The following is a 24,606-nucleotide window of genomic DNA, read 5'->3' as shown; positions in this document are numbered from 1 at the left end:
AAAAAACAAAAAAAGGGGATATAACCCCTTTAAAAAATGCCCATAAATGTAAGTCTCCAAAATGCACCCGAAAATGAAGTGGATCGTTAGCCAGTTGAGGCAGTCATTATTTTAGCTAAGACCCTCAATTAGGCGTAGCAGCGACAAATAAATCACCGAAATATTTATGTTTTTGTCATTAGCTAAGAATTCTAATTTTGCGCCAAATAATCAGTATTTTGTCAAAAAAAAAACTGCAAAAAGTAGTCCAAACGAATACTGACACGCCGCGTTAAGTTTGAAACCAAAATTTCAAATAGATTGGCATTCAAAAGAAAAAAATTGAGTTTTTGACAATTTTTGGCAAACAAAAAAAAATGATTTAACCCCTTATAGAAATGCAAAAAATGCCCATAAATTTATGTGTACTAAATGTACCCGAAAATTAAGTGGATCGGTAGCTCAGGTTGTTAGCCTGTTAAAACGGTCATTCTTTAGCTGAGTCCTTCAATTGTTTTACCCTATTGTTTTATATTTTTGTTGTAAACCCGATGCGAAAAACCCAGCATGAGAATTGTTTGTAATTATAAATTGGATCAGCAATATCTGTAGCTTAACTTGATAGTTGGTTATTTTAGGCCATATGGTGGCAGGCAGCTAGACAGCTGAATACGAATTTGGTTAGAAATTATTTATTTGTACATGAAGCCATGTTGGTTTGGTGGGGGGCTAGGATATATGTATATAAGTATATTGCGACGACATCCTTTTATATTGTCAGCACTTAAAAAAAAAAAATTCATTTGGAAAAAATTGCTGTATTTTTTTCCTGTCGCTTTTGTTTTTGGCTTTTGTAAATAGGTATGTAATTAAAGCCGGTGTCACCGGCCAAATGTATATGGATGTTTGTCTATTTATAAAAAACGAATTGTCTTTTGACAAAATTGCCTGTTTCTTTGAATTATACAGGTACACTTCTCTTTTTTTTTAGGTCACTTAGTTTTTTAATTGTTTTTAATTGCAAACTTTTGGCTAGTGTGCCTGTGAGGCCGGTGCGTATGTATGTATTTATTTATTAAAACAATTATTGTTTGTCCGTTTGTTTCATTTGTTTGTGTGTTGATTTGTAGTTTTAAACTGTTTTTGTTTTTTTCACTTAAATATAAATGAATTTTTAATTTGCTGTGCACTCACCGGAGTTAATTTTAATCCTTCTGTGTTTGTGTTGTAATCCTTTTGTGTTTCGTTAAGCTGGAAATAAATACATATACATATATAAGTTAGATATAATTACAATAAGTTGTACATGTTACGTGTTGTATGTAAAAAAAAATTGGCCAACTTACCTTATAGTATAAATTATTCGTCCGCTACGTTCGTCTCCACCAAGCAGTCCGCTTCTAATGAGCTCTGCTCAAGCAGAGTTTGCTCAATAAGAGAATTAGAGAGCGAAAAAATGATGGCCGCGACGCCCTTACGGAATGCTTCTAAATGCACTGCAAATAACTAGAATGAGTTTTGTGCATATATGTATTTTTGCATATATATGTTTGAACATTTAGTAAAAAAGCGAATACAAATTTATTAATTTATTAATTAGGAAATACGAATAGTACTAAATAATATATATATAAGTAATTATAAATAAATAAGTTAAAAGTAATGGGAAGTAAATAAATAATATTGTATTGTGCATGAAAATTTATTAATTGTTAGTTTGGAATAAAAAAAAAGATTATTAGTAAGTGCATGGTATTTAAACAGTATTTGTTCGATTTAGGTTACGTTATTTTCTTTAAATAAAACATTCCCTTTTTTCGCCAAGAGAGCGTCGAGAGAGAGAGAGGGGGAGGCAGAGTGAGTGAGAAAGAGAGAGAGGGGGAGGGAGTGAGAGAGTATGGTGATGATGGTGTGGGACGGGGAGGGAGAGAGAGAGGAGTGAGCGATTTCAAGTCAGAGAGTGGTGTGAGCACAGACAGAGGGGAAAAATACGTTACACTTTCGTTGAATACTTTGCATTAATATGTATGTATGTACAATGTACATTGTATATATGTAAAGCAGCTTAACAACGCCCCGCAAAAAAATGATAGAAGAGAGAATAGGCGGAAATTACGTTACATTTTCGTTGAATACAGCGTAGATATAAAGGGCAGCTGAATAACGGACCGCAAAAAGAGTGGAGGCGAAAAAAAGAAAAGTAATGGTACAGATGCGCGAAAAAGCACGGGTAACTTGTCGGGATGGCGCCAAAAATGGTTGCGGGTAATTTGTCTACTGCTCTGCTTTGAATGTGTACATATACATATGTTCACATGCATGCATGGGTCAATTTGACTCTCTGGCCATGCCTTCGTGGTGTGTGTGTGTGTGTGTGTGTGTGTTTGCACGCTAGGTCTAATTTGGTGGTTGTTTTTTGGTCTTTGTTTACGTTTTGTTGCTGGTGTTGTTTGTCAGAGTATAAAATGCCGAAAGCCTATCCAAACGACCCTTTATTGATGTTGTATGTAAAATGTACATTGTACATAAGTATTGTACCGAATAGTAATGTGATATTATGATAGGAACTTACACACGTACATACATACTTGTGTAACTAAATAAGCTAAATTGCGTTAACATTTGTTAATGGGTTAATCGGTATTTTTTTAGTTTTTATCGCTGGATTTTAATTTGTCCTACCCATCATCATCGTCATCACTCCCCTTGCACACGCTCTGTTTATGACTGATTAAATACATTTTGTGTGCTTGCATACATATATTTAATTTTTTTGTGTTTACTTGTTTTTGTTTAGTTTGCGGGAACGTAGTTACACCAATGGTATTTCAAAGAAAAAATGTCAATCATATAATCTCTTAAAGGGAGAAGAGCCTAATGTAAAGCAGAGGGACAGAGAAGGAAATGTTTGTTTACATTTATTACTACTCGAAAAACAGAGAGAGAGAGAGAGGTGGGGAAATATTAGTTAACAATTAGTACCACTCGAGAAAAAGACAATATTTAAATACATTATTTAAACTTACAAATTTTACCAAATTATTTAGGCCTCCTAAATGAACCGGAAAATTATGTCGGTCGTATGCTAATGTTGTTAACTAGTCAAAACAGACACTCTTTTAACTGAGTATCTCAATTAAGACCAATAAACCCCAAAAAAAAAAACCGAAAAATTCCTGTTTTTGCCTTTAGTTATGAATTCTAGTTTTGCACCAAATATCAGTATTTTTCCGAAGCAACGCAAGAAATGATCCAAATAAAGAGTGTCATACTGCGTTGAGTTTGACATAAAATTTCCAATCAATTGGCATTCAAAACTGAAAACTTTAGTTTTTAGCTGAGACCCTCAATTAGGCGTAGCACCTACAAAAAAATCGCCGAAATATTTATTTTTGGCCATTAGATAGGAATCCTAATTTTGTACCAAATAATATCAGTATATTCTCAGAAACAACTCAACAAATAGTCCAAACAAGGAGTGTCACGCCGCGTTGAGTTCGAAACAAAATTTCGACTCGATTGGCATTCAAAACTAGGTAATTTAGTTTTCGACAATTTTTAGAAAAAAAAAAAAAAACATGATGTAACCCCTCATAAAAAATGCCCATAAATGTAAGTCTCCTAAATGTGCCCGAAAATGAAGTAGATCGTTAGCTCAGGTTGTTAGCCAGTTGAAACAGTCATTCTTTTAGCTGAGACCCTCAATTAGGTAGCAGCGACCAAAATAATCAACGAAATATTTATTTTTTGCTATTAGCTAAGAATCCTAATTTTGCACCAAATAATATCAGTAATACCGCAACAAATAGTCCAAGCAAGAAGTGTCACGCTGCGTTGAGTTCGGAACAAAATTTCGATAATTTAGTTTTTGACAATTTTTAGCAAAAAAACAAAAAAAGGGGATATAACCCCTTTAAAAAATGCCCATAAATGTAAGTCTCCAAAATGCACCCGAAAATGAAGTGGATCGTTAGCCAGTTGAGGCAGTCATTATTTTAGCTAAGACCCTCAATTAGGCGTAGCAGCGACAAATAAATCACCGAAATATTTATGTTTTTGTCATTAGCTAAGAATTCTAATTTTGCGCCAAATAATCAGTATTTTGTCAAAAAAAAAAAACTGCAACAAGTAGTCCAAACGAATACTGACACGCCGCGTTAAGTTTGAAACCAAAATTTCAAATAGATTGGCATTCAAAAGAAAAAAATTGAGTTTTTGACAATTTTTGGCAAACAAAAAAAAATGATTTAACCCCTTATAGAAATGCAAAAAATGCCCATAAATTTATGTGTACTAAATGTACCCGAAAATTAAGTGGATCGGTAGCTCAGGTTGTTAGCCTGTTAAAACGGTCATTCTTTAGCTGAGTCCCTCAATTGTTTTACCCTATTGTTTTATATTTTTGTTGTAAACCCGATGCGAAAAACCCAGCATGAGAATTGTTTGTAATTATAAATTGGATCAGCAATATCTGTAGCTTAACTTGATAGTTGGTTATTTTAGGCCATATGGTGGCAGGCAGCTAGACAGCTGAATACGAATTTGGTTAGAAATTATTTATTTGTACATGAAGCCATGTTGGTTTGGTGGGGGGCTAGGATATATGTATATAAGTATATTGCGACGACATCCTTTTATATTGTCAGCACTTAAAAAAAAAAAATTCATTTGGAAAAAATTGCTGTATTTTTTTCCTGTCGCTTTTGTTTTTGGCTTTTGTAAATAGGTATGTAATTAAAGCCGGTGTCACCGGCCAAATGTATATGGATGTTTGTCTATTTATAAAAAACGAATTGTCTTTTGACAAAATTGCCTGTTTCTTTGAATTATACAGGTACACTTCTCTTTTTTTTAGGTCACTTAGTTTTTTAATTGTTTTTAATTGCAAACTTTTGGCTAGTGTGCCTGTGAGGCCGGTGCGTATGTATGTATTTATTTATTAAAACAATTATTGTTTGTTTCATTTGTTTGTGTGTTGATTTGTAGTTTTAAACTGTTTTTGTTTTTTTCACTTAAATATTAATGAATTTTTAATTTGCTGTGCACTCACCGGAGTTAATTTTAATCCTTCTGTGTTTGTGTTGTAATCCTTTTGTGTTTCGTTAAGCTGGAAATAAATACATATACATATATAAGTTAGATATAATTACAATAAGTTGTACATGTTATGTGTTGTATGTAAAAAAAAATTGGCCAACTTACCTTATAGTATAAATTATTCGTCCGCTACGTTCGTCTCCATCAAGCAGTCCGCTTCTAATGAGCTCTGCTCAAGCAGAGTTTGCTCAATAAGAGAATTAGAGAGCGAAAAAATGATGGCCGCGACGCCCTTACGGAATGCTTCTAAATTCACTGCGCCAAAAATAACTAGAATGAGTTTTGTGCATATATGTATTTTTGCATATATATGTTTGAACATTTAGTAAAAAAGCGAATACAAATTTATTAATTTATTAATAATGAAATACGAATAGTACTAAATAATATATATATAAGTAATTATAAATAAATAAGTTAAAAGTAATGGGAAGTAAATAAATAATATTGTATTGTGCAATTGCATTTATTAATTGTTAGTTTGGAATAAAAAAAAAGATTATTAGTAAGTGCATGGTATTTAAACAGTATTTGTTCGATTTAGGTTACGTTATTTTCTTTAAATAAAACATTCCCTTTTTTCGCCAAGTGAGCGAGCCGTTCGCTTCGGCTGATACAGAGAGGGGAGAGAGTGAGAGAGAGAGAGAGAGAGGAGTGAGCAATTTCAAGTCAGAGAGGAAAAATGCGTTACACTTTTGTTGAATATGTATGTACGTACAATGTGCATTTTACATATGTAAATATGTGCAGCTTAACGCCCCGCAAAAGGATGAGAGAGAAAGAAGAGAGAATATAGGGAAAAAACGTTACATTTTCGTTGAATACTGCGTACATACATACATACATATGAATGGCAGCTGAATAACGGACCGCAAAAAGAACAGACAAGAAAAAAAATAAAAGTAATGGTACTGATGCGCGACAAAGCACAGGTAACTTGTCGGAATGGCGCCAATTAATTAATTGTTAACTATTCTGCCAATTATTTTAGTCTCCTAGATCTACCCGCAAATGATTTGGATCGTAAGCTGAGGTTCAAGCAGTCGTTATTTTAGCTGAGACCCAATTTAGCCAAGTTACGACCAAAAAATCAACGGAAAAATTTCTCTTGCCATAAGTTATGAACCAAAATATTGCACTATTTTATGGATTGTGTTTAATTTTAATGTAAACCATCCGTTTATTTGGTTTAAATACGTATGCACTTTTACATATTTGTCCACTCACCTGATTTTAATGTAAATCCTTGTGTTTTGGTCTCAATTCGTGTTTACTTCGGTCAGCTGTAAAGAAATAGATTTAGTAAATTAAATATAAGTACATATAATACAATAAATAAGATATACATGCTGAATGCTATATGTAAAAATATTGTCCAACTTACATTTTTGAATAAATCACTCGTCCACGCATCCGTTCTCTTTGAGTAGTCCGCTTCGATTGAGCACTACTCACACAGTGGTCAATAAGAGAATAAGAGAGAAAGAGAGAGAGCACATTGAATGCTTACAAGTGCACTGTAACCAAAAATACCTTGTATGAATGTTGTATTATAATTTGATGATTATTGCTTTTGGGTAGATATATATATATAAACATATATTTAGTAAATAGGCAATATATAATGATTAATTCATTAATGAAAAATAAATATAACAAACTAATACCAAGTTAGTAATAAATAGTTTTGTATTGTACATGAACAAAAATTAATATTTAATATTAAAAAAGAGGAAACATTTGGAAAACGCATGACATTTAAACATAATGTATTTCTTAGATTTAGATTATTTTATTTTCTTTAAATTAAACATTCCCTATTTTTCTCCAAGTGACCGAGCCGTCCGCTCCGACCGCGAGAGTGGAGTGAGGAGTTTAAAGTCAGAGAGTGAAGTAGGCACACAGAGAGAAAGGAAAGAACACGTTACATTTCCGTTGAATACTGCGCATTATTAATAATTAAAATTAATGTTTCAAAATATCAAATAAATCATTTTATATTGTAAATAAATAATAATTAATACTTAATTAAAAATATAATAAAATAATTAGCATTGCATGGTATTTAAAAAAGTTTTTCTTCGAGTTGCATTATTACTTTTTCATTTTATTTAATTTAACAATTCCATTTTTTCTTCAAGTGAGCTCCCACAGACACAGAGGGAGTTAGAGTGGAATTTAAAGTCAAAGAGTGAAATAAACACAAAGTGAAGAAAAAATATGTTACATTGAATACGGCGCAAGAATATGTGTACATATGTAAAGCATCTGAATAACGGCCCGCAAAAAGAATGGATAAGTACGCATATGTATATACATATGTACGTGCCGATTTGATTTTCTGGCCGTGCCTTCGTGGTTGTGTGCGTTTGTGCGCTGTCTAATTTGATGGTGGTTTTTGGGTTTTTTTACGTTTTGTTGCTAGTGGGGGTTGAGGTTTTAAAATGCCGCCAATCAAAGGCCAGATAACCAATCCAAACGACCCGTTATGGTTGTTGTATGTATGTATTGTATGGAATATAAATGTGATGAAATAATGATAGGAACGTACATACATACATATGTAACTAAATGGGCGAAATTGCGTTTACATTTGCTGGGGAATATTTGTATTTGTGATTTGTCTTTGTCTGAATTTAAATTTCATTTGAAGATATGTACCTACATATCTACATATGTACATATATGTTTGCAACGCCGTAGCGCAAGTTTATTGTATGTAAGAACCTGGCCGTTTGTCTATACTCCTGGTGCGCTTCGTCACTACGTGGATTGCCGTCCACAGTAATTACTGAATTTCTTAAATCTACCTGAAACGACCGACATCATGTTAGCTTAGGTCGTAAGCTGATCAATGCATTTAATATTTGTGCGGAGACACTTTTTAAATTAATTACGACCAAAAAACAGTCATAAATTTTAGTATTTGACGATTTTTGACCAAAAAAACGTGATATGAAATATGTTAAAATTGGCCAATTATTAAAGTCCCCTAAATCTACCAGAAGTTGATTTGAAGCCTCAGCTGAGGATGTAAGCTGATAAAAATTATTTTCATTTTTTTTTATGCTGAGACATAATTTAGCCAACTTTCGACAAAAAAAATCAACAGAAAAGTTACTGATCCATACGTTATGAATCCGAGTTTTGCACTAAATAATATCAGTATGTTGTCCGAGGCAACTTAACAAATGGTCCAAATGAGGAGTGTCACACCGCGTTGAGTTCGTAATAAAATTTCCAATAGATTGGAATCAAAACGTTATTTTTGGCACACAAAAAATAACGAACCCACTATGTAAAATGTAAAAACCGGCTAATTATTTAAGTGTCCCTAGATCTAACCGAAAATTATTTAGACCGTTAGCCGAGGTTACTAGCTGGTAAAAACAGTAATTCTTTTAGTTGGGACCCAATTTAGCCAACTTCCGACAAAACTAGGTAGAAACTAGTGGCGAACGCGCCTTTAACAAAAATTTCTGATATCAACAATTGTGACGAAAAATGATATTACATTCGATAAAATAAATAAACTATATTAAATTTGTGATTTCGGCCCGCAACAGTAAATATTTATTTACCTACATGTACATTTTCTGTTGTAGCGTGCCGAGTACATACATAAATTTAATTTAGTTTATTTATTTTAACGAATGTAATATCATTTTTCGACACAATTGTTGATATCAGAAATTTATGTTAAAGGCGCGTTCGCCACTACTTTCTACCTCGTTAAGAGGTGTTTTTGTTTGATATCAGAAGTTTTTTTTTGCTCAAGAGTTTAAGTACCCCAATACCATGACTAGGAGTCGTCCCCATATGGCTTGACTATTGAAAAACCAAACACACAGCTTCGACCCCTAATTTTAGCTGAACGCCACCTTAAATTAGGCACAACAAGTTTTATCGCTTCAATTACCTATTTTAATAGCACAAGTTTGGAATCTCAAGGGCTGTATAGATTCAGATTCTAAGAGAAATCTGTCGTTCTTACATTTCCCGCCGAACTAGCGGGGTTTTCCAAAGTGGTAGAACAAATTGATCAAGTTTCCTATTTCCGTTTGAAAAAATCGAATAAGAAAATTTTTCATCAAATTGTTTTTTTCTTGTTTATTCCAATAAGTATGAAATATTTCGTATACGGAGCTGAAACGAGTTGCACTTTTAATCGCTTAATATCTTCCAAACGGTAATTTTTAGGGGAAAAAGGGTTAAATATCAAAAGTTGAGGAATCTCAAGGGCTATATGATTTGAAATTTAAAAAGAAATCGTTCGACTCAATTTTGAGAAAATAGTCAAAAAGTGGTTTTAAAAAATAACTTTTTGTCATAACTCTAAATTTATTATATTCAGACAATTTTACTATATGAAGAGTATTTAAATTTAAAATTAAATTATCTTTTTAGAGATATACAGCACGTTTCTGTAGCATTAATTGTTTAGATACTATAAGCATTTTAAATCTGGCTTTTTTTTGATTTTCCGCTAAACTAGCGGGTTTTTCCAAAAGTCGTAAAACAAACGTTTTCTACTTCAAGCTACTTTATACACCCATAGGGTTTTCAAAACCCTAAAACTAAGATGGGATGCATACAAACCCACAAACAAAGGGACAAACGTTTTCATTTTGGGAAGAAGAAAATCTTGTTTTTTGAATTACTTTTGAACGGGACATCGGATTTCAACAAATGAGGTGTCATTCGACGCGTATTCTCAGTAAGAATAAAACTAAACTTAATATTAACAGCCGGGGGCTTTTATCCCCACCGTATCCAGCAGCTCCAATTTTCTAAATTTTTACTTTTACACTTTCACCGTCTCTTCTCCCAAACAAATCTATATTTCGAAAGTCTTGGTATGCAATTTTCTTAGTTTTTGCGATACCTTTCGATTGGTGTATCACTCGTTACGATTGGACCACAATGGCAGATTTTCAATTCTGCGGCTATATACAAGGGTGGTCAAAAGTATTTTCACAAAACAAAAGTTAAATATAATTTGAACTTACATCTTGTTAACTTTGGCATCAATGGAAAGGTAATTTAAATGCCGTTTGAATGATACAATACATTTCTTAACCCATTCAGTACTTATTGAAAAGGACGAATTTGTGTGAAAATCTACTTTTTGAACTTTTTTCCTCGACGTGAAAACTTAAATTTTTTGATGAAAAAAGTTTCTTCAAAGAAAAATAATTGTAACTACAAAAAGAATTTTTAAAAAATAATTTTGCTTATATTTTTTATGATTTTTTGAAGGTGACAATGACGGAAAAATATGGCTCAAATGCATGTTTCTAAGAATTTTCAAAAAATCATAAAAAATATAAGCAAAATGATTTTTGAAAAATTCCTGTGTTTGCCATAAGTTATGAATCCAAATATTGCACTAAATAGTATCAGTTGTCTTTTAACTAAAATAAAAGTGGTTGCGCCCACAATGCGGATGGTTTTTAAAACTTCGATACATTTATCATAAAAGGAGCAAAATTATGCGGCAACAAAAATAGCACTATTAACGGTTTTCGGCTTAAAACTTCATTTGCTCAGATTTGATAAAATAGTGTTCCCAATGGGTCATTAAGCGCACTGTAATGGTAAAAATAGAAGGACATTCACAAAACCATTTTATGAAGGCAATAAAAAAGATAAGTTAAGTTGAATCGTCGAATTCTTTATAATAATGATTAGTAGTTACTTAAAACAAGAACACAAAAAAAATAGCACGCAGTGCGAAAGCCGCAATGACTCTATAACTGTTAAAAAGTCATGTGCATGAATGCAAGTAGGTCCCGTTTAAGCCGCCTATCAAGTTACATTTTTTTTTTAATATTTGTAAGTACATAAAAAGTTGGATATAATGACCATATACAAAAATTATGCGCTTGACGTCCAAAAAAAAAATCTCCCTATACTGCAGAGCATGGGTGAATTCGAAAGGCGAGTCTTAAATAAGGCCCACAGTTAAAGGGAAACTCTTTTATGGCCTGGAGGCTGAAACTTGCTTATGTTTAGATGAAAAAGGCTTAAAATTCACTTCAGATAACCTACAAATTCAAAATTGAGTCCCCAATTCACATTTGCAAAGAACAATAATGGTGAAGCAAGTATCATGGTATGGGCATATTCTCGTACTATAATAATGGTACCATGTCATAATGTAAACCCATACAGGATGAACATGTAAACTTCGATAGCTCAGAAATTATGATGCAATTTTATTCGTAATACAAAATTAGTTTATTTTGGAAGCTTTACCACGATTATAAACCAAAAAAATCTGATAGAGAGTCGTCTAAAGTATAAAAACCCTTAAGCTTAATGGTATAATGGGGACCTTTCAAGCCCCAGAACTAAAACACATCGAAAATCTTTGCAGAAATGTTAAAAACTATGTTTTTATTGCAAAACCGAAGAAAAAAAACTGCCTTTGAGCTATTTTGAAAGAGTCACACAACAATTTTACAGGTGTACAGTGACGTCAAGGTCGGTCGTTGTTGTTGTTGCAGCCCAAGCCTTAGAACAATATTTTTTTACCTTAAGGGGGTATTTATACCCGTTACTCGTAGAGTAAAAGGGTATACTAGATTCGTCAGAAAGTATGTAACAGGCAGAAGGAAGCGTTTCCGACCCCATAAAGTATATACATATATTCTTGATCAGGATCACTAGCCGAGTCGATCTAGCCATGTCCGTCTGTCCGTCTGTCCGTATGAACGCTGAGATCTCGAAAACTATAAGAGCTACAATACTGGGATTTGGCATGCAGATTCCTGAGATTCCTGCGCAGCGCAAGTTTATTTCAAAAGAGTGCCACGCCCACTCTAACGCCCACAAACCGCCCAAAACTGTGGATCCTACAGTTTTGATGCTAGAATAAAAATTTTAACTGAAATGTATTGTTCTCATCAATACCTACCGATTGACCGAAAAAAAAGTTTCCCACGCCCACTATAACGCCCACAAACTTCAAAAAATCGTAAATATGAACGCGGATATCTCGGAAAATATCAAAGATAGAGAAACGGGATTTAAGATTTAGATTCCGTAGGCTTAAGCGCAGCGCAAGTTTGTTACGCGAATATGCCACGCCCACTCTAACGCCCACAAACCGCCCAAATCTGTGGCGCCCACAATTTGTATGCTAGATAAAAAATGTTAACTGAAATGTATTGGTCTCGTCAATACCTATCGATTGATCTAAAAAAAGTTTGCCACGCCCACTCTAACGCCCACAAACCGAAAATTTTTTTTTCATAATTCGATAGTTTAGATATTCAAAAATATCTCCCTAAACGGATTTTTCAAAATTCAAATTATTTTTAAAATTATGGCTGACTAAGAGAATGTAAGTTATACGTGCTATTCTATCAGTTACACTGCCTGAAATTTAACGTAAAACTTTAAACGCGTTTTTCTCCAAACTACTTTTTCTGATACGGTAGCCATAATATTTCAAGTTCTAGTCAGCCGATTTACTTAAAATTTGGCATGAATATTCTTTCAATATCTCTTTATCGCATGATCCAACAAAAATTAAGAATTTAAAATTTGTAATATTTTTAACAAAATTGATAAAATTAAAAAATTAGTAAAAAAAATCGACCTTTTTTTGAGTGGCCGCCATTTTATGAAAAAAAATTTTTTTTTAGTTTTGCTGGTTGATGACATAGCAACATTCGTACTGATTAAGAATCTTTTTTTTTTATTTTTAAGATGACCACAAGGGTAGAAATCATGGCGACGAGGACACGGCCTTTTTGTTTCCCCTCTACTTCAAGGACGCATAACTCGATGAAAAAAAAATTTTTTTTTTTTAATTTTATTTTATGTACTCTTCTAAGTTAAATAAACAAATGATAAAAAACCCGACACTAAAAATATCAATTGTTTAGTTTTAATTAATTGTTAAAAAAGGCTCGAAACTAGAGCCTCTAGACTAGAATACCCCCTTAAGACGTATAAAAACATACATTTCAATCAAAACAAATGTTCAAATCGCGTTATTTTTAAGTTTTTTAAGCCTTTTCTTTAAGTGGTGCTATTTTTCTTGCCGCATAACTTTGCTACTTTTTTGATAAGTGTATCGAAATTTTAAAAACCATCCGCATTGTGTGCGCAATCACTTTTATTTTAGTTAGTAGATATGTAACCCTACTTACCCTTACAAGCAGGATAAAAATATTGCAAAAAATTACCATTTTGTAGCACAAAGAAGAATTGCCTACACATTGGTGCTATTTTTTTTGCCGCAGCTGTATATGGTGAATACCTTTGCCTTGTCCTTCCTATTCAAAACTTTGATTTGTTACTATGCAATATACTCTGTTTTTGCTAATGAAAAATATTTTTTACAGATATGGGTATTTTCTTTTGTTTTTAAATATAACCATTTTAAGCTTTAATTTATGGTACTAAAACAATTTATGAAACTAATTTATAAGTATTTGATTAACGATATAGATCCACAAGTGTAGCAATAATTTGGTGATTTCCCGAAAATTGATTGGCGGTTGCCTTCTCGACTTTCGAATACATCGAACTTCTGTCCGTCTCTATCTCTTCGCTTAGTCATGGATTCGGATCTCCGTTGTTTCAGGTTCAAAGAACCGGGTCGACGACAAGAACGTTCTAGGGTGACCATGATTTCCTGCCCCACAGATGAGTTGGCAGGTCTCCGGTACTGCTTGCAGGTCTATTTAAATAAGGCATTACCTGGCGGATCGTTCTTATCGCTATCGATAACCTAATGCTCCAATTTAAATGTATTGAAATTCTCTACTAGATGACAAGGTTTTTTTTTTAAATAAATGTTGTTTTTAATATCAGCTAAGTCCGCTGCAATTGTTTATAAAATTAATTTTTTAATATATGTTCAAATTTTTCTAACCTTCAGAAACTCATTTATAAAAATGCTTTAATATATTTGTTTATTTGTTAAATGCATAGTAAACAGTTTTAATCTATAGATGTACATGTTTTTTAATACTTTTTAAAATCCAATATAAATTTAGTCAGTGTTGATAAGGCATTTGTTTCATTTTGTACTCTTTAAAACCTGTTCCCCAATTCGTTAGAATATAAGGTTAAAGAAACAAAATTGACGATTGGTCAATTTGTGCATTCAAAAGCGTTAAAAGTACGCACCTTATAGAATCAAATTCTCATATTTACAAAAAATATAATTGAATTAAACAGGGAAACGGATATCTTCATAGTTTTTACATGGTAATGTAACAAGCTGCGCACACATTTATCAACATTAAAAGAATAAGTATAAAATGTGTAAATTCCACTAAATTCTTGTAAACATAAAAATATGGAAAATAATGTATACTTAACGTTATTTTGAAGATAGAAACAGGGACCGACAAAATTCATTACTTGTAATTTTTATTTGCTAATGCCAATTTTCTCGAGTTTTAGATACATTGTGGTAGGTGTATATTGTTTTGGTTTGCTATTCAATTTGGCTAATTTTTACACTTTGTGGTCTAGAGTTAAAATAGTGTTATTTCCTACATTTAAAAATCACTGTAGTCTTTTAAAATGAAATCTGACAAGTATTGATTGTTTTCGGTCCCTGGGTAAAAATGTTTTAAAAAATGCAATTGTTTCTTGTTTTGTCGCCACAATAATCATGTGTAAAGTCACTGTGTGAAAATACGTAAACATACATATTTATAAGTAAAATAAACAGTTGCGGTCAGGATAATAGCACAAGTATAATTCTGTGAATTCATCTTATGATTTTGTTTTTACACTGCGAGTGCGCGAAACACTATAAATACATTGTTCGCATTTTTATATTATATCGTCAAAACAGTTTACATATTTGTTTTAATTGTTGTATTTTGTCATGTGTGCTAAGACTTGACCGCACCTGTTTGTAATTATTAGAATTGACTTTCTTCAGGCGCAGTATTTTTTGTTGTTCCTATATCGCTTTCACCGTTCGTCTTTTCGTGAGATATGCTCGTAATAACAGATTTTATTATTACAGAACTAGTACTCGTTTCCGTTGTGTTGCTGTTAAGTAATTAGGATAATTAATAGAGTTTCAAAGTTTCTTGTAAAAACACACCTTTTAGATGACAAGTCCCCTAAATTGGAAATGTTAATATCCGGAATGTCGTTCACGTTTACGGTGGTAGTAGCTTTGCTTGTTTGTGTGCTAAGCACTGATAGGCGACCTACATTTATGTAGAGATGTCAGTATAATTAGTGTTATAAAAGTCATGTTAATTTCTAAATATAAGGTGGAGCCGTGCTTATAGAAAAACAAAAGATAATCTGCATTTATTGTCGTTTCGTACGCATATCTAAAATCAAAAATTAAATAATTTAAATTGAATTGAAATAAAAACTGATTTGATGGCAAACATTGCAGAACGAAACATATATAGAAAAAGACAGTCAAACAAAAGCAAATGAAATTGGTCTAACAAAACGGTATCACTCACCAAGAGTCTCCTCTGTAGTCGTGGAACACAACGTGGTTGTTGTAAGATTTAAATGGTCACGCACCGAGTCAACGGTAATATCACCAATTGAGCTGCTGATAGTCTCGTTGGCTTGATTGGGTGAATTAGTGTTGCAGATTCCATTGGTTAGATGAAGACTACTTCTATCAATATTTCCCTCTATAGGTTTAGCACGAATAGTAGCGACTGGTGGGTCTAGTGTATTGTCAACTTCAGAATTTGCATATGTTTCTTTATCGCTTTCTGGATCCTTATCTTCCAAGGCCGACTCTTCAGTTCCCAAAGGTTCTACTTCAACACTGCCTGTGGGTTGCACGACTGTGGATGTGGCTAACGCAATGCGCTGCAACTCGGACGAAGACATCATGTACAGGGCCTCGCCAGAGTTTGTAAAACAGAGCGAGGAAATTCCGCTGCAAAATGAAGATACGACTTTAGTCATATATGTTAAAATATTATTAGTACTTGGGGCTTACTTAATGTCTTCCCGACGTACTGCAGCGGCGTTTAGCTGTCTTTTTAGTTCAGGAACTGATAAAACCATAATATCGCCCATATTGGTTAAACAGATCAGTGCAGTTTCGTGATACACATCTCCACGACCAGCAGACAGGTTTGCACTAATATTTGCAGACCCCTCTCCATCACCATGTGAGCGTGTGGATTTGGTTGGGCTGCTCCCGTGCATGTTCTGAAGTAACTCAGGCGATATGCGACAACTAAACGAGCCAAAGTGGATGCGACGAATCCGAGCACCCTCGTTAGCGGTAAGCTTATATTTGTTTATCGGCTTCAGTTGTGGAAGTGAAAACACTTTAAATTGTTCTTCGGAAGCGATAAGTAGACGATGCGGTGGACTACCGTTTTCTCCGGCGTTCAGTTGATCGACCGGGCTACCCGCCTGGTCAAAGATGGATATACCCACCACTGGAGCACGATGTTTTAATTGAATTTCTTTGGCGAGCTGCGCGGAAATGCGACGCGGAGTGGGCGGTGGTACATTGCCACTTGCCGATGGTACTGTTGTTGCAGCGGTCTGCGCTGGGGGCAGATGCAAAAGGAAAACCGAGACGGTACTAGCATTTGTAGCTGACCATAAAGTTGGCGATGTTATGTTCACTGAAAATACAACAAATTAGGACAGAAATTGTATAAAAAAAAAAAAAAAAACAACTGTAACTAAAACTAATCAACGGTTACTGATAATTTGCAAGATCTTAACCTGACTGAAGAAAATATGGCTTCCTAAACATTCTTATTATGTTTAAGTAATTGAGATACGAAATATAGATATTTATTCTATCAATATCCTTTTTGAATGTTTTGCCTGAAGTCTTAAATAAGGCTTATCTTTTACAATATATTATTTATTTAGCCTAATATGCCCAGAATCAACATTAATGACAATAAAGATTTTTGCAAGTTTCGCGCTTCGCGTAATTCAGACTACAGCTTAAACATATTAACTCGTTAAAAATAATAAAAATAAGGATATACAATATATTCAAAAATCAAATAGTAGAAAAATAAACTCACCATTGGTAACATAAGTTTTGGCAAACAGTAAACAACGCACCATAGATCCCAGTCCGTCGTCAGCACAGCGTGCTTCTATTTGCCGCTCAACGGGCCGTGCCTCCAGCTAGAAAGATACTTTTTTATAATAAGAAAATAAATATTTATCAAGTATGCTACTCACTGTTGTTGGCACCTGATTGCTGGGGTTGTTTCTTGTCGATCGACCCTTGCGAAGCTTTCTAAATGACTCCCGCAATGATTTTTTAAATGACTTGCGACGAGACAGCTGCTCACCTGCTCCAGTGAGATCATTTGGATTTAATGTGCAGCGATGAAATACTGGAACGAAGTTCTTGAAGTCAAAGAGCACTAACCCGTGCGCAGTTCCACCGGAAACGAGGCCCCAATTTGCTTCAAGTGCCATGCATGTAATGCTGGCAGGAGGCAAAACTTGCAGCACTCCTGATATATTTACGCCGTTTTCAGTTACAGGGATCGCATCACCGTCCAATAGGTTGGGTCGCACGTTGAGCTGATCGTGACCTTTCCAGACAAACCCATCACGGTCGCTTACCAAATTCATTGAACTGTACTTCAAAGATACCTTTTCGTAGGCGTCATCAAAGTTGGCTATAACAATTTGACCCGCAGTGCCTCCAACAATAAGCTGTCCGGTTTTGGGACAAAATGCTATTTTCTTTACTGCCAATCGAGGATCATCGGAGTAAGGATCAAAAAGACCCGCCTTTCGAAATGGCGGTTCTCCTTCATCAAGTTGTTCCGCACTTATGTCACCTACTGCATCGTCCCGAAAGTCATGTTCACTTCCAAAAATACTGCCCGTTTTAAAATTATAAATTGGTTTAAGCAACACTCCAGTACAATCCCAAAACTTAACAGAGCCATCTTCGTGCCCCGTTAACATTATCTCATACAATTTAGCCGTATCCTCTTCATCAGATTCTCCCAAATCTGGAAGAGCACCGCCAGTAATGGGCCAGTCAATATTGCTGTAGTCAATGTCTTGCTCATCGCCTGCTCGTATAATGCTCTCATATACGGACTGTATGACTTGAGAAGCCAGATAATTGCAGGTAACGGCTGATGCATGCACAGAGTGAAGATAAGGGGCTTTGACAGCAGAAATATTAGAGTCAGTGAGGTCGTACGCGCAGAGTTCTTCTTCAAGAAGTACAACAAGCACTTCAGCGACATCACTATTATTTTTGTAAGTCACAAAGAAGTCAATAACTTTGGATGTAAAATCAAGACACACTTTGTGTCCATCGCTGGCGTGTACGGAAACGCAGTTATGGTCACCATATGCTGAGCGTGGCATACCGCCCGAAAAAACAATCACATCGTTAGATCTAAAAAAAAAAATGCAAAACTAGCAAACATCCAATTACTTTCATTTATCATTTATATTTACCCTCTCTTGCCTTTGTATAGACGATTTATGCTCTTGCACGGATCAGGGCCATAGGGAACATAGTTTACGTTGGACGGCGGTTTCTCGTTATCTATGCTCCATGTTGCATAGGAGCCATCAGCGTGATACCAGCTGAATTCCGATCCTCCGAAGTTCACTGAGAGACCAACACTTTGCCCATGTCCGGGGGCTATGTATGCTCGTTCCACGGAAGTTGTTTCGAAATCCCATAAGACACATAGACCTCGGTTGTAAGCAACTAGCAGCTTGTTAAGAGCGTTTGGAAGCTGGCGGATAGACTCAATTGCTCCAGGATTCAGCTTGTACGCTGGTGGAACCTGCTCTAACACCACATCATGGTAGATTACAGGTTCTTTTATTGTAAATGTGTGTAAATCGAGTTGATAGATATTTCCACCTTCGGTCCCAATCCAAAGCAGATCTTTGCTTAAGGAACAGCATAGCGATGAAACTTTTTTCAGTTTGCCGTCGAAGGGAAGTGTTTTGATTGGGAGCAAAGTCGTGCCAACAGGCTCCCACAAAATTAATTGATTGGCTGCTGTTAACGAAAGTATGCGACCAGTTCCATAAACCCATTCAAGTAGTTGAACGTTTAGCTCCGATGCGGAATTGTTCACTAATGTATGCTGCCCATACAATTCAACTCCGGGTTGACCAAAAACCTTTATGGCCCCTGTTTGCGTTCCAATTGCCATGAGTTTTGAGACAGGATCATATGCCACCGCCGAAGGCTTGTGAGGGAAGCCATGCTGTGCGGTCTAAAATAAATATATTAACTTAGTATATTTTTATCTTTAATAATTCATTTTCATATCTCACATTTAGCATTACATTTTTGGATTGCCTTTGGTATTATTCTCCTACTCTGTTTCACAAATGTTCAAATGTTTTTTTTTTGGCCCAATTTTGAAATAAAAAGCATTTTAGTAAAACAGAGGGCAATCAAAACTGAACATATTGCATGTATCTGTGAATTTTTAACCTAGTTACAGGTGCATAAATTCCCGTTCGGTGTACTTTGTGGTGTTTTGAAATCTTATCATTTTTTACTGCTCCTATCTACTTAAACAATCAACATATTTTGTTTCGTATGATATGGAGGTGCTTGTGAGGCCGAACCATTTACCCAGCCCATTAAACAAATAAAGCTAATCTTATCAACTATACTCCCTTCATGGTACTGGCGACTTAGTTTGGCCTGATTGCACTCGGTACTTTTGCTTAATGATACATTGATGACTAACTTTGAAGTTCTATATAATTACACAACATAAACTGTTCCTTAGGGTAGTTAAGAATGTATGCCTTTGTTTCAAAATTTCTGATCGATTTTTGAAATTAGCACTAAACAAAGACTTAAATAACCAGATTCGGTTAGATACAATAATCATAATTTTTTAATTTTTTGTATAAAAATTGTATTTGTCCAAAATCGAGTTTAACCAAATTTTTTAAAATTTGTATTTAATTTAAATGGAAACCAAAAGAGAGAGAGAGAGAGAGAGAGAGAACGCTTTAGTAGAGTGCCTTGATTATCAGATGTTCATTATTCAGCTAAAAAGAGTGCAAGGATGGCAAATATTGCAAGAAGCAAGAGTCTGTTTCCAAGATTGCACACTTTGCGGCGGTTACAATAATTGTTCACATTTTAATTTTTTGGCATTTAGATACCTTACCGCTTTCCAAACGTCTTTTCTATGCAGGTAGTATATACATAAGTCACCACCTATCTTCTTCTTCTATAGCGCCTATCTAGCCTATTGCGCCCCTAGCGGTTCGGTGGCGTATTAGTGAAAACAGCTAATTTCCTACATGTGATGTGCAATCTCGATTGATTTGCAAAATTTTTATTATTATTTGGCTATAACTTTTTATTTTTTTGCATGTGGAAGGGTATTGATAATAAGAACAAAGTCTCACTTAATATCTTAAAAAATATTTTAAAATGTGGGCGGTAGACGGGTTTTAGTGTTATTGTCGATTGTGGGCGTTAGAGTGGGTTAGAGTGACACAAACTTGCGCTGCGCAGAATGCCCAAGAATCTGCATGACAAGTGCCAACATTATAGACCTTATAGTTTCCGAGATCTCGGCTTTTTTTAAAATTCCAGAATTAAAAAAATAGGACAACTATATCATATCGCTGCCATAGGAAGGATCGGATGTTCTGAAAATCCCTCTCCACACCACAATCGAGTCCAGGATCCGCCACTGAAATCCTGGTATAACTCGAGATAAAATTTTTCTGTAATAATTACGGAATTCCTTTTATATAGCCATTTTTTAATATCACTAAAAAATGGTGTGACTAACATAGACTTTTCCTTATAACTGCAAGGGTATATTAGCTTCGGCTTGCCAAAGCTAACATTCTTGTTTCGTATTAAACTTTTTCTTGAAACTCCCTAAACGTAAATGGCTAACTAATGTGCCAGGCCTTAAATTTACCTTGAAACTAATCTCTGGCGTTCGACATAGGAAACTCATAACGTCCTAAAGAAAATATATAAAAAAAACTAGGTGCGGCTGATTAAAGCATTAGTCGATTAATACATACCTTTCGATAAGCAAAGAGGTCCTTCTGTAGGCGTTGTCTTTCCACGCTGGGCTGTTGACCCTTTCCTCGTATAAACTTCAACATAATTTACAAGACTTCTATGGTGGGTTGGATTCGTAGAAGGGGTGTACACTTAATCGCGGCTTTTTTTTTTAATAAAACTGGAAATAAAATATAAGAGAATAGTTGTGATATATAAATTCTGGATATTTTATCAGTCAGCAATTGAGTTCGATTTTGAATAAATCCCAGTGAATTTGATTAGATATAAACAAATTATATTTTTGGTATTATTTAAGTATTGCTAGGACCGACTATCCAGTGTGTTTTGAAAAATAAACTATTTTCTACCAGAAAAATGCAAACAAGTCAGCTAGAACTTGGCTTGCAAGACTTGCCAAACAAGTTGTGTGGTTATTTTCACCGAACGTCAGGAAATCGTTTGTAGGCGGCTGAATCGTTGAACCGCTTTGTATGTAAGCATGTAAATTTTCAGGTAACTAGATACAGAGGCGGAACTCCATTTAGGCGTACAGTAATAACCAAAATTTGATTTATTTTCTATTCAGCAATATACTCAGAAAAGTGAGATGCAAGATAGATGTGCCCGCTCGATCCGCGCTCTTGCTAATGTGTATGTATGTATTTCATGTTAATGAACTCGCTATGCTGCGTTGCACATGAAATTCATATACTGTATGTATTCGTGAGTAAGCAAAGAAAAAGGCACCTGAATAATAAACGGCATATCAGCGTTTTACCATTTCTGTCGCGATAGTTTTAACTGATAACCAATACAAGTTAGGTGGAGCCAAATTTTTTATGGCGCAAGGTGATGACCTAATTTCAGGCACATTCCCGATCGAAGTAGTTGACCAGGCGTTGCAATTTAACGCCGGCAGCCGTTCATCAGATACACACACACACACCCAAAATGTGCGTGTTTATAAAATGACGACTGCAGACTGTTTGCGTGGCTGACTCACCGCCTACGCCTGTACGCCATGAAACCCATACTTGTGTGTGCACTTCGATAAGTTGACAATAATGAACATTTTTAGCCAAAAGCAGTGTTTGGACACTTACCTATTTATCTTTCCTTACGCAGTTAAGGCGGTGGCTTCCGAGTGAGTGCTGGAACTGTCTTGTCTGACACACCCACATGTATATGTATATGTACTTTGAGGGACGCCGCACTAATCACATTCCCCGTCGCTTCAAAAGTTAAGCAGGTACGACGAACATTGATAATAGAGAACACAGAGTTTGTATCGAGCGCGGAGCTGGGCTCTTATTAATTAGACTGGAACAATTTTCAGCGCAAAATGCGCGTCATTTTTAACATAACACAACAAAGTCGCGATCGGTGGTTAGTGATGTGAAAAGTGTAGCGTCGCGCATCGATGGTTTTATTTGGCGATATTAATCGCTGGAAGCGTTTAGGTAGTTAGCGAGTACACCTACCTTTTCTATCGATATTTTAGTATTTTCGCCACGATTTTCGAAGTTGCACGCGCGAAAAAGAACTCAACTTTTTAGTTCTAGTGCTACAGAGAACCTGTAAATTAATGTAAATTAAATTAGAAAATTAATGAAATAATGTGTATAGGGATATTTAACGACATTTTTACAGCTTTTGGAGCTACGTCTTTTAATTTTTGGAGAAATTTCATAAGAAACATTGTTATACATAAATATTTTTAAGGATTATTTGGATTTACTTTCCAAATTGCGACTAGAAGTTACAACCTTGAAGTTCGAAGAAAGATGTTGAATAAGTGTTAATAATTGCGTTAACAAAAGAATACCCTATATGAATTAAAAAGCACAACGATATTCAACATTTATCGATCATGAAATCGAATACCCTAAATGAATTAAAAAGCACAACGACCGCGACAAAAGCCGCGACTGACGCATTCGTATTGTTGTTTTATAAACGTTTATTAAAACGAGATAAAAGTGGACGTGGACATGGACAAAACAGTATCGCGTCGATTGTTTTACATCCAGAAAGTCTGCAATATATTTTTGTTTGACGTCCTGCTCAAATAGAATACTTATAAGCTGCCGCAGAAAACCAACGGTAACTCCAAGCTTTCGACGCGTCCGCCAAGGTAATCCACATACTCCATTTTGTCTCCATAAAATTATTTGAAAATGTAGAATTGTTACAAAAAAAAAAAATGGACAAAAGATTTTCTCCGCGGATCTAAAACTACATAAATATGTATGTATATTTTGGCTCCTTTCCCCGTTATTCATTCGACTCTGTTTATCGTTGTCCATAACGGGAAAATATTGTACACTTCACATAGTACATACATATGTACAATGTACATTGTACACATATCTTACATTTAGTATTGTTTCGATTTACCATTTACCATGCCTATATTCTGCCTTTATTAATATGTAAGTAAATCGCCAGTATAATTATTCAGTGTGCTAACCCTTTTTAATATATGTACATAATTGCTGTTTGTGCCTAACCGAAGTAGACACCTGCAGGACGATCGCGTCGCGGCAATGGTAACGATGGTTACTGCAATGCCGGACCACAGGCGATGCTGAACTGCGCTGAGGTTGAGCTAACGTGGTTAGCTGCTAGTTGAGATAGTGTATTACGAGCCCTATTCCTAGAGGTAGGAAGTAGAACCGCGGAGTTATGAGGTGTGTTGATAACTGATTTATTCTTCATTTGATACCTGCTTATATTCTACTTAGAACACGGAAGCTTAGTGTAATGGTTAGTGAAAGAAGCTATATTCTAAAGTAGGTCAGGGAATTATGATTACGGTAGCAGTTGCGTAGTTGGCTCGGCTGACACCGCAAATGTGCTGACTGCATTGGCGGGTCAGCGTATCGTTGTGACGGTGAGATGGTGAGATGGTGAGTTAGTGAGACATATGATATAATATGCTGACCAGCAATTCTCATCTGCAGTGAGTGCTACTGAGCGCCTGGTACTGTTCCCAATTTGGCTACTGCTTGATTTGTTGGGTGTGGTCATGTTGAGTACCTTTGGGTACGAACATTCTCCCCCCCATTGAGGGGTACCCTCAATTAAAGGCGTGATGTCGGTCAGCCCTTGGCCGAATTGTATAGAAAGCACCTAACAAATCATTGACCACGGGGGATCTTCAATTGCGGCGGTTCCTGTTTGTGATTCAGGTCCTTCACATCTTCTTGATGCTGCTGAACACTCCCCTTTGCGATAAAATTTACATTACCGTGGGGACTGAAATTGTGCCCTCGTAGAATTTGATCATTTGGCACGTCTATGGTATGTGGACGTTCTGCAACAAAACTAAGATCTTTCTTGGTTAAGTTTAGAAATGTTGAACCAAAGTCAGCCTTCTTGTAGGTTTTGAATTGATGAGACTTCGGTTCTATATTCATCGGATTTTTATCTTTCGTAGGCTCATAAGCAGCGTTCGGTCCTGCAAAGTCATCTCTGTTTTCTATTAGATTGGGGTTGATTTCCGTATCAGATGAGGTTTCTTTATTGAGATAACC

General features: G+C 35.2%; 1 protein-coding gene across 3 annotated transcripts; it reads right to left on the bottom strand.

The window, feature by feature from the left end:
• Positions 1-13,989: 13,989 nt before the first annotated feature.
• LOC119546813 (lethal(2) giant larvae protein) lies at positions 13,990-22,458 on the bottom strand. Of its 3 annotated transcripts, XM_037853396.1 has the most exons (10): positions 22,174-22,458; positions 21,088-21,248; positions 20,979-21,023; positions 18,511-19,289; positions 17,260-18,448; positions 17,097-17,202; positions 16,037-16,679; positions 15,540-15,973; positions 15,161-15,269; positions 13,990-15,105 (listed from the first exon to the last, which is right to left on the bottom strand). In XM_037853396.1, exons 2-10 carry the CDS (start codon positions 21,169-21,171, stop codon positions 14,973-14,975), a joined length of 3,522 nt encoding a protein of 1,173 aa, XP_037709324.1. In that variant the 5' UTR covers positions 21,172-21,248; positions 22,174-22,458; the 3' UTR covers positions 13,990-14,972. The 3 variants fall into 3 exon arrangements, with proteins under 3 accessions (XP_037709324.1, XP_037709326.1, XP_037709327.1); XM_037853398.1 differs by lacking the exon at positions 20,979-21,023; XM_037853399.1 differs by lacking the exon at positions 13,990-15,105 and having other exon boundaries at positions 15,261-15,398.
• Positions 22,459-24,606: the final 2,148 nt, after the last annotated feature.

The sequence above is a fragment of the Drosophila subpulchrella genome, chromosome 2L (assembly GCF_014743375.2).
Source record: "Drosophila subpulchrella strain 33 F10 #4 breed RU33 chromosome 2L, RU_Dsub_v1.1 Primary Assembly, whole genome shotgun sequence".
Classification (NCBI taxonomy): Eukaryota; Metazoa; Arthropoda; class Insecta; order Diptera; family Drosophilidae; genus Drosophila; species Drosophila subpulchrella.
Note: the sequence above shows the minus strand (reverse complement) of the source record. Positions and strands in the feature narration are given on the sequence as shown.

What these genes read in the sequence shown, in the direction of transcription:
- LOC119546813 (XM_037853396.1), bottom strand. Translation starts at nt 21,171, where the DNA reads ATGTTGAAGTTTATACGAGGAAAGGGTCAACAGCCCAGCGTGGAAAGA. An exon ending in GCAATCAGGTGCCAACAACA is followed by an intron (nt 17,203 to 17,259) that starts GTGAGTAGCATA and finishes GTATCTTTCTAG; the next exon opens with CTGGAGGCACGGCCCGTTGA. An exon ending in GTACGTCGGGAAGACATTAA is followed by an intron (nt 15,974 to 16,036) that starts GTAAGCCCCAAG and finishes TTCATTTTGCAG; the next exon opens with CGGAATTTCCTCGCTCTGTT.